The sequence below is a fragment of the Osmerus mordax genome, chromosome 21 (genome assembly GCF_038355195.1).
Source record: "Osmerus mordax isolate fOsmMor3 chromosome 21, fOsmMor3.pri, whole genome shotgun sequence".
Taxonomy (NCBI): domain Eukaryota; kingdom Metazoa; phylum Chordata; class Actinopteri; order Osmeriformes; family Osmeridae; genus Osmerus; species Osmerus mordax.
In genome coordinates, this window is record NC_090070.1 from 9,201,661 (window position 1) to 9,212,241 (window position 10,581).

Below are 10,581 nucleotides of genomic sequence, written 5' to 3' on the forward strand. Positions count from 1 at the left end.
CAACAGCTTCCTGGTCTGTTACCGCTCAGAAAAGTTTATGTCTGTAAATTGTTTATAACAGTACAACATTAAAGTGCTGAGAGTGAAATGGACAAATGACAAACAAAAATCGAATGAAGCACAACAGTATTTGTGATAAACATTCTGCAAACAGCAGTATATTCACCTACATGGTCGTCAATGAGATAAAAACAGATAACATTGAATGTATGATCCTCTCGTTTCACTTCATATTTACAGCTTGTACACTTTACACAACGTCTTTGAGGTTTTTTAATTGAGAGACTAGTCTCTACAGATTGACCAAAGAAAATGAAGAATACTGCAGGCCTAGCAAGGAAAGATAAGCATGTTGTTGACAGGTTGAGATCCTCTTGTGTAAAATCACACTTTTACGAAGACGAGGTGGAGAGAGTGAAAGTAATAAGAGATTTATAATTTCCCAATGTGTTTAAAACGCAGAACACGGCACTACAAGAGAGCAAGAGGCAAAAGAGGTAGCCACACTTAAGGAAAAGGGTATACCCTGCTTTCCCACTCAACCTACCCAATCTAGTTTCCATAACCTCTACCAACAGGCCAATCGCCTTAACTCCCCCACCCCGCCAGACCTTTCCATTTTAAGGGACGTGTGATTCACCCGCTCCCCAGGCTTTTACGGCCTATAGGGGCCTGGAGCCCGGGGAGTCTCAACAGGGGGAGGAGGACATCTGGTCGTACTCGGGACACTTGAGCAGAGCCGGGTAGTTGGAGTTCATCTGGAGGGAGGCCTCGGAGGAGATGGAGGATGGGCTGCGTCCGCGGGCCCAGACGTCGGGGTGGAGGAACTGGCCAGAGTAGTCGGAGCAGTTGCTGAGGCGAGGCCGGTAGAAGCCCTGGTGGGGCCTGTACATCTCCTCTGCCGTGTAGCGCTTCATAAACAGGTAGACGGACATGACTCCGGCAGTCTGGGCACACGCACACGCACACACAAGATACATTATGCAACGCTTTGTAGTCGTGGAAAGCTGCGAGAGCAGTCTTTCTAATATTATGCTAATCTCCACATCTAACGCACAATAATGATTATTCATCGCCTCTAAATCTCTCTTTAAATACTCCTCAGTTTGAGGATTCATCTGTGAATGGCTTCATAAAGGAAGATATGGTGATCTGAATCAGAACCGAGAAGGACAGCGGATATTACCAAGTTAACCATCTGCCTCATGAATACAGAAATGAAGATCAATCATACTTTTATGACCAGACAGAGCATCTCTGCTTTCTTCATGAGCATTGGGAAGTACAAAGCGCTCCACCTCCCATGTTATATTTCACCATCTCAGACGGACGCTTCGTGCACGATATTCAATCTTTAAAGATCCCATGACATGCTGTTTTTGGACGCTTTTATATGGGCCTTAGTGGTCCCCTAATACTGTATCTGAAGTTTCTTTCCCCGAAATTCAGCCTTGGTGCAGAATTACAGCCACTACGAGCAGTCCCACAATGAGCTTTCCTCAGGACGTGCTGTTTCTGTGTCTGTAGCTTTCATTTTCTCAAAGGCGGAGAAAAATACCCAGGGCTTGGTTTACGCCTATCGAAATTTCTAGCCACTGGGGACCAAAGGCAGGCTAGGGGAACTCATATTAATGTTAAATAACCTCCTAAAGTGAACATTTCATGTCATGGGACCTTTAAAGTGCTGTAGGTTTCATATAAGACAAGGGTTTGTTGCCAGGCAACGGGTAAACAGTGCCAGAGTATTGGAAAATCTCGAACGTCCCAACATGAAGTGTACCTCGGTGAGGAGGAAGGAGATGGCGGCGAAGGCGAAGGACCAGCCATACTTGTAGCTGAAGTAGGCGTCGTTGGTCTTGGTCCTGTTCAGCATCTCGTCATTGATGCTGGAGATGTAGAGAACCAAACCCACCACTAGGGACAGACCTGAGGGAGGGAAGGAGGGAGGGAAGGAGGGAGTGAAGGAGGGAGTGTAGCGAGGCATGTTAACACAGAGCCTCATTCTGTGCGACAAAATATGGCTTCCATTTGACTTCAGGAAAACATGGGTTTTCATCATCGGACACCTTCAAGGAGGTTGTTCGTTTCGATTTTGTAGTGGAAAAACAGCAAACTAGGCGTGTCTTGAACAGGCCCGCTGCTATGATCGGTACCTGAGAGGATGAAGAAGATTCCGGAGACGAAGGCCAGGATGGTGCGGTGCGGGCGGATGTGGCCGATGTTGCTGAGCACGAAGCCGATGAACATGAAGAAGAGGCTGACCAGGGGGAAGGGTGTGGCGGACCGGATCATCTCTGATAGGACGACACAACACAAGAACCACACAGTTAAAACCAGTTCGAACCAACCGTGAGGATCTATTTCGACGAGACATCTGCAGTGGAAATTCTCGGCCGCCGAGCTCGTTCACAACGGAGTCACTGCATTCAGCCTTTAAAAGCTCTCATATGAAGTCTACTTTCTTGGTTCGGTAACTATCCTCAACTTCCAAAAGTTAAATCATATCCCCATAGTCTAACCAAAACAAGCGGCTCCACTCGTTTTCTGGTTTCACTCCACTGTGCAGACATCAGGGGGGGCTCCAGTGTGTGAGCAAGAAAGACTAGCTGTCCCCACAGGCTTCTCTGCTGATTTAAGACGGCTTTAAGTTCCAGTCTAAACCGTGGGAGTGGGCTGGAAGTCTGCCCCCCCCCCTCCCCCCATGGTGGTAGCTCCCATAGGTAGGGAGGCACAGCTACCATATGTTGCTTCCCCCACGCACACTGAGTCCCAGCACAGCCACCTCCACAGTCAAGCAGATGGCAAACAAGGGGAGCGACTCCTAAGAAGTCTACGGGCTGAGCAGCTATTAGCACTGCATAGAGAAATGATGGAGACATGCTGGTTCACCCAGTCAACCGAGAGAAATGTTCACATGATGATTTCCGTAAGGTTTTAAGGCCCTTCAAAAAGAACCTTTCATTAGCGCAAAAAGGTTTTAGCTAGAAGATTTGAGGAAATTCTTACTGCAACTGGAAGCAGAAAAGGTTCTTAAAAGGGGGTTGCAGGTTGAGTTCAAAGGGTACATGAAAATCCCACTTTTCCACCGTCCCATTGTAGGTTACACAATGCTTCCAGAGAATATGGACCACATGACCCCCTAGGCCACATGTGGGATTCTGGTCCAGGCCCTGTGTCATGAACTATCATGTGAGATATTGAGGGGTTAAACTTTATAGCCGGCTATATGTTGGCTCAGAAGAGGTCATATTTGAAATCCATGGTAGGAGCCTATCGGTAATCTTTAAAGTTGTATGGTGCACTTGTGCATGTGGCATGTTTGTTTGTACCGTAGATCATTCAACAGCCACACTTTGAGAAGGAAAAACTTGTTTATGAAAGGGAATTTGTAGGCTGGAAGGCAAACTCGCAGACGTTTGACATCGATTTTGCCGACAAGCTCTTGGGTATTCAGGTGAATTTAGCCTCAAACCACAAATCCAACTTTCAGGGCATGAGAATCCAATAGTTTTTCCGCAATCCACTTTTTCCGCCTAACATTCATTTCACCCAATTCAATCCTATTTACGCCTAAAGATCGATTTCGCTCTATCAAACATTACGTCTCTCTCCCTCTCTCCCTCCCTCCTGGCTGGTTATTAGATAACCAGATGTTGGTGTTCTGCACATTTATTTACACATCTATTTAAATCCCCTCAAATTTAAATAGTAAATGAAGAAACAGAGATACAGGCCCACAGAGACACAACACGGCTCCAATGTTCGCTATTGGTTGTCCTCAGATGATGTTGCAAAAATAATAGTGCTAATGGTTGTTTTCCACTTACTCAGCACACTAACGGTGGACTCTGATGTAATTTGGACGTTGGTGGGCATCATGTACTCGATGGTGAAACAACGTCCTTTCTCCTCTCCTGGAACACAGAGACAGACACACTTTCAAAACACGTCTTACCAATCAGAACACCTGTGATAAATATGCATACTCTTACATTTACATTTAGTCATTTAGCAGACGCTCTTATCCAGAGCGACTTACAGTAAGTACAGAGACATTCTCCCCGAGGCAAGTAGGGTGAAGTGCCTTGCCCAAGGACACAACGTAATTTTTTGGCACGGCCAGGAATCAAACCGTCAATCTTCTGATTACTAGCCCGATTCCCTAACCGCTCAGCCACCTGACTCTTCCATAGACAGGTTCTCAAACCGCCCCGGTACTGACTCTGTAGTAGATCCAGCCAGAGTGTTCCTCACATCACACCACCATACAAAGGAGAGACTAAGGGGAGCACGCTGGATGGGGTCGGGAAGGGCTGGTTGTGTCCTGTGTGGTCGGATGAGAACCCACTACGGACTCACTACCAGTGCAGATTGTACAATAGGAGAGTTTGCAGGTGCGATATTACAGAGAGAATAGGGTTGTTCATTCATTGTGTCATGGATGTTTAGCTGAAAGGGGTAGTCACAGTCTGTCTCTGAGAGCTTCCTCTCGTTCAGGAATATGCTGCGGACTGTGACCGTAGATCCTAACTTTAAGTTAAGGTAGAGAGCTATGTAGTAGGACTTGAGGGAGAGAGGAAGTTCTGGATAATGCAACACAGTTGAAAACATGAGTGTACATGGATCGTACTGTAACCTTTGTTCTGACACATTGTTCTTTTTACATGTGGAAAAGGCCCACTCTACATTTTAGCACCTTGTCCTGTTACTTTGGGGGCATTCTGTTCTGACACCTGCAGTCACTCCCCTGTGCATCACTGTCCCTGCACAAGTCTGCCACCTCCTCATGCACCCCCACAACACCAGCACAGCACTTCCTGCACTACCTGTACAAACCGAGAGGCACCTGCGTAGGTGAAAATGTGTGTGTGTGAGAGAGAGGGAGTGTGTGTGAGGATGGGGGGGGGGGGGGGGGGGGGGTTGTATGTGTTTGTGGTGGTGGTGTCAGGGGGTGGGGATGTGGAGGATGGGGGGGGGGAGTGAGGAAGGAGAGGGGATGGAACAGCATTCGAGTTGTCAAACCTGTCACCTCTATCTGTTCTCAGCTTCCTGCAAAATGTCTCTCTGTCTCCCTCTCTCCACACACAATTACTCTCACTCTATATCTCCCTCTCATTATGATTCTTAGCAGAGTCTGGGCAGTAATTAACCCTACTGGAATACAGACGATCCTCGCTGTCAGTCTGGCAATAATTTAATTAAGGTAAAGTTAGTGGCGTGGGAGGGCTTCCCCCTTTTATTAAGCCCTTTATCATTGTGGGAAGAGATTTCCTGGATCTTATGACTTCTTTTTTCTACTATCGAACTGGCTTGGCTTTCATAAACTTGGTTTATAGTGTGTTACAATAGTCAGTCTGAATTTGGTTTGTGCTTGTTATGCAGTTCTTATGTGTTAACCTTTCCCTGTTTCTCTTAAACGCATTTGGAGAAATTGTCAATAACATGCCTATTGGAGCTAGCTAATGTGAGACATTTATTAAAAGCAACCATTTATGAAAAAGCACCATTAATATGAATGGCACACAAGTCTGTGTGGAGACAGAGGCAAATGGATTTTTAATGGTTCTGCCAGACAACTATTTCAATAACAATACTTGGAGCTGCACTGAAATTGATTGGATGGGAGATAGAATCAAATTATGCTGCAACTTTCCATTGGTACCTTATTACACTATAATTTTTGTGTGACATAACATTACAAAAACTTGATGCGCACACAATTCTCTCTTTCTTAGAGAAGCCCAAATCTAAAAAGCTCTAATGCACTCGATGCATCAGCTAGTTTCCCCTTACTAAATATGTTTCTAGAAATGCAGTCGGACTTCTAAGTGCCCTCTGTCCAGCCTCACACACTGTGACAACCACATGTATCAAGTTGAAGTCAGAGTGTTTTCATCCACAAGTAGACTATACAATTACGTATAGATGTAGCTGCTCACATTCACATAGCTGTTAGCATTCACATAGCTGTTAGCATTCACATAGCTGTTAGCATTCACCCACTGAACTCCAGCTGCGTCAATACTAGTACAAACACAACCCCATTCATCCTCTACAATGCTAACAATGTTAGCGGAGCAGAGCTGCGAAACAACATTTGCCTTGCTTGATTGAGGCTCACCCAATGGTGGTGGTGCCAGTTTCTGGGTCAAACCGTTGGGCTAGAACAGTTTAGCCGGCAATAAGGCCACTCAATTGCCCTAAAACACACACTGACCCAGTAGTCCCTTTAGGGTAGAGGCTCTGTGCAGAACACCAACATCTGGTTATCTAATAACCAGCCAGTGCAGTGATGTCGATGGGAAGCTTCACCGTGCAGTGCGATCTATGGGGCTGTTGACCTTGCAGTACTGTCAGAATGTGAATGGACACCACTACTAACCCAGGCCAATGGGATGGAGTCCAAACAAGCAAAGCATCAGTTTGGCTGAGTTTACATGACGTGAACACAAAGGGTGAAACCATAATCTGGGTTTAAACACATGTAGAGCGGTAACACCGAAACATTAGGGGTGACAAGTTAGGTACGTTCGATTTATGTCAAACGTTTGCACTTTTGGAACGTCCCATTGAATCTACCTCAGGTGTTGAACAACCGTTAGTGGAACTAATATCCCCCCCCGGGCCCAGGTGTGGCTACAGAACGCCCACGCGGTCAGAACTCTTACCAGCCAGGAAGCAGACCCTCCAGAGGCCTGAGTGGAGGGACATGCGTACCTCGGTGCTCTGGTTGAGGGGCAGGATGACTCCTTCCTCCAGGTACAGCCAGTAGTCGGTGCTGACGGCGACGCCCAGCAGGCCCAGGCCGCACACGGCGAACACGCTGCTTAGCAACGTCAGCGCCTTCCGACCGCATAGGGTCATGCCACGGCTGTAACAGCAGGGGGCGCCACTGGCGGAAAGAGGGAGCTGGGAGGAAGAGGGAAAAGGAGGGTGAAGTTAAAAGGAGTTGATTTTGGAGTCAGGTGAGTTTGAGTGGTGGATGGGTTGTATGTTGTTTGGTCCCAGTAAAATGGTTTGTTTGAGTCACTAGACAGGGTGATGGGGCTGATGATGTTGTGGGCAAAGCTAAGACACTTGGCATTCTTATCTATAGCAGTCTACAGCAAGTACAAATTTGGTGTTATAGCCAACCAAGCAATAGACGTTTTTTTTCTTCCACCGGCTGTCGTGACCCAAACCAGATCAATTGGATTTCAAGAGCCTCAATCCTTAATTGCTTAGCACTTTGACTTTAGTTTTGATTAAAGTTTTTGAGAAAAGTGTCATCACAATTTGGGACCACACCAATCGAAAACGTCTAAATCTCTCTCTCGAGCGCAAATGAGATTTTTCTAAAGAGCCAGACTGTGCCTCGTGCCAAGTGCTCTGCGAGCGTGTGCTTAAATTGCACTCGACTGAACTATGCTGTGACTCATCAGACTGCCCTCCATCTTGCTTATGCCCTGCCCCCCCCCCCCCCCCCCCCCCGCCCCCATCAAAAATTTGGACAAAGAAATCTCACACCATTTTATGGTGAGAACTGCAAAAAGGGTTTGTTATACAGTACATAATGTCCCCTTTAACAGTTGATTGCTCCAAAAACTGAAGAACATTTGACAGTCAATTATGTGCAACACACTGGCACTTAATAAGAGAGGGAGTGGAGTGATGCGAAAATCTAACTCTGAGTCGCATTAAATCTGAGCCATTTGTAGAAATAACTGTCTTTCGCACAGTCCCACCTCAGAGTTGATATGGCACAGACCACAGTGCAGAGCACTTCATGTATGTGATGGCTGCCCACTCTAGCCAAGAGCTGGAGAGCATGCTGGCTTGGCATAGGATGTGTTTGGAAAAGGGATTTACATTTACATAATGACTTCTCTGTTTGCTGTCACTTGTTCCTAGTGGGAGTTTCGCAACACAAAGTGCACGTGTGTGTTTGTGTGAGTGATTCTCAGTCCCCACTAGACTTAATTCGTCCAATTAATTCAACATCTTTGCCAGTTCACGGTTCAAAACATTCCTATACTGGTAACATTGGTTAAGTCTGGGCTTCTCTGACCAGACCCAGGACAGATAATACTGAGCGGGTTGGGACAAACACACAAACCATTCTCAGAGGAGAGGTTTAATACATAAACTATTAGGAACAGTGAGGAAAGTAGGTTATTTAAAGAAAAAGAAGAATTCCGGCACTTTAATCCATTCTGTACAGCACTAACCTAGGCTTATACTGGGCAGCCAGACAATAGCCTACCGGCAACTTCTTTAGCATGTTGAATGCTAGCATGTAATGTGGTATGGATGTTATACTCTGGATATCGGGCACCATTGTCAGTGTCTTGAGTGCGCCAAGCGTACCGAATGTGTGGCTGTGTACTGAATGCCCTGTTTAAGACCCAGCTGTCTAAAAATACCAGGACAGTTTTAACCCCCACGCCTTTTGACAGAAATGAAATCAGCTGTTGAAATTATACAAAGGCCTTTCGTACACACCGTCAACCACTCAGGGAGCTGAGCCAATCACTTTGCGTGGTTTCAAAATGTGGGTAGTCATTGGCCGCCCTTCAGGCAATCAGGAAAAAATAGCTGCAGTTATTCAACCTACTCTGTGGGTGATTGTGGATTTGCAGGGAAAAGTTTAAAATGGCTTGGCCTTCTTTTTATGGTTGCTATTTTGCTGTACAAAGATTTTTTGTGACCAAAATCGGTGACAAAGTAACATAAAACTGAGAGTCGAGGCTATAGGTCTCCATCTTGGTTTCCAGACTTGATACGACAGTATCACAGATGCATCACAGTGTTTGTATCCTGAGGAGCCAGCTCGTGTTTGGATGGAGAGACAAGGATCCAGGATATGTGGAGAGAGATAGAACAAGGTAGAGGGTTGCCAAAACAAACCTCTAGACTAATTCTACAGTTTTGTCTCATACCCTGGGCATAAAGGAGACTTCAGAATTCGATACTGGATGTCATCAGACTGATTTAAGGTATAAAAAGGACATGGAACGTGATTTGTTATGTCTGTTTACAGAGTATGTGGTTGCTGTTATGTTTTGCAATAGAGAGCTATTGATTTAATTGTCTGGCTGTTATTTTTCTTAGCCCCCAAAAAAAGAGGTCAGATGGGTCAGAAAAGAGAAAATAAATATTTTTGTTTTTCATGCCAGGCCAATTTGGTGAGGAACAAGCTTCCCTGAAGGGTGTTTAGCTGTTATGTTTTGGCATTCACTCAACTTGAATGAATAAGTAGTGAAGTTGAGGAAACTTCGAGGAAGAAGAGACGAAAAAGTCTCTGCTTTTAGGCTAGATTGGAAAGAAACTCTGCAATTCCCTCCATTTATTCTCCAGTCCAAGTTCCACGATGACACATTGAAATAACGGCTGTTAGGCATGAACGTTCTCTTGACACGAAATGGAGGAAGAAAAATTTAAAAAGGAAATGGTGAAATATTCATCCTCCTTTTTTGACAGAGATTGATGCTATTTTTTGTTCCCTCTGATAGAGTTTTCCAAGCAGCAGTATTCGTTTGCTGAGGCATCATTAGCCTGCTAAGCTAAAGTTATAGCTAGTTAGCTAGCTAGCCGCCCCTGAGCAGTCAGCATTTCTGTACAACAGCACAGCAACGGTAAATGTTTATTTTCAGCTTTGAAAATAACCCCAAAAATGAACAAAATCAGGTCTCTCTTTTCACTTGAGACCTGTGTCTTAGGTAAGAATGAGTAGGCTGGCGTAGCCTACAATCACACAAGGTATTCGATGGTCAGAGGGAAGACTGTATGCTACCCAAAGGTATACCTACAGTATCCCTTTACACAGGGTCAGAAGAACAATACTATCTTGTGGAGTTTTCAAACAAAGTTTGTGGCGCAAAGAATCAATGTGTTATTTAGTCCATGCTGACACATCTCTGACACAATTGGTGCCCCTCCACCCTCCCTAGCTGTCCCAGTGGGGCAGGGATGATGTCACACTGAACACATTAGAACTGGTATGAAATGAATACGTCTGGGAGGACATACATAATCCTGCACACACACACACAAATGTACACACATGCATACACGCAGATTTAGATCCCCCCCGCACACACACACACACACACACACACAATCCATCATTTACATTTTAGTCATTTAGCAGACGCTCTTATCCAGAGCGACTTACAGTAAGTACAGGGACATTCCCCCGAGGCAAGTAGGGTGAAGTGCCTTGCCCAAGGACACAACGTCAGTTCGCATGACCGGGAATCGAACTGGCAACCTTTTTACTAGCCCGATTCCCTCACCGCTCAGCCACCTGACTCCCATGAATCCTAATTCACTCCACTGGCAGGTTCCCGCCTACGGGATTATAAAGACAGACGAATCAGAGAAGCTTGTGTATTGACCACAGTTACCCATTAGAATTATCAAGTTTCCAGGGCCTAGACAGGGACTTCCAGAAAGCCCTGCAGTACTGCATGCATTCAAATGCCTTCTGAACAGTCTCTAGAAACATTGGGTCTGTGACCAGAATCCAACAGAGCAACGTTTACTTATTTACAATCCAACACAATGCTTAAGAATACTCAATATGAACAAACGTATATCACA

The 10,581-nt window shown here is 45.5% G+C and overlaps 1 protein-coding gene across 2 annotated transcripts; it reads right to left on the reverse strand.

Annotated features, from left to right (window-relative positions):
• Nucleotides 1–689: 689 nt before the first annotated feature.
• On the reverse strand, nucleotides 690–6,864 carry LOC136965473 (voltage-dependent calcium channel gamma-5 subunit). Of its 2 annotated transcripts, XM_067259636.1 has the most exons (6): nucleotides 6,652–6,864; nucleotides 6,214–6,243; nucleotides 3,828–3,909; nucleotides 2,154–2,294; nucleotides 1,781–1,926; nucleotides 690–947 (listed from the first exon to the last, which is right to left on the reverse strand). In XM_067259636.1, the coding sequence occupies exons 1-6, from the start codon at nucleotides 6,862–6,864 to the stop codon at nucleotides 690–692; spliced, it is 870 nt and encodes a 289-aa protein (XP_067115737.1). The 2 variants fall into 2 exon arrangements, with proteins under 2 accessions (XP_067115737.1, XP_067115738.1); XM_067259637.1 differs by lacking the exon at nucleotides 6,214–6,243 and having other exon boundaries at nucleotides 3,828–3,914; nucleotides 6,669–6,864.
• Between the last annotated feature and the right edge of the window lie 3,717 nt (nucleotides 6,865–10,581).

Excerpts from the sequence above, each read along its gene's own strand:
- LOC136965473 (XM_067259636.1), bottom strand. The coding sequence starts at position 6,864 with ATGACCCTATGCGGTCGGAAGGCGCTGACGTTGCTAAGCAGCGTGTTC. Across the intron at positions 3,910-6,213 it reads CTAAAGGGACTACTGGGTCA|GAGAAAGGACGTTGTTTCAC; the intron begins GTGTGTGTTTTA and ends GTTCCAGGAGAG. Across the intron at positions 1,927-2,153 it reads AATCTTCTTCATCCTCTCAG|GTCTGTCCCTAGTGGTGGGT; the intron begins GTACCGATCATA and ends TCCCTCCCTCAG.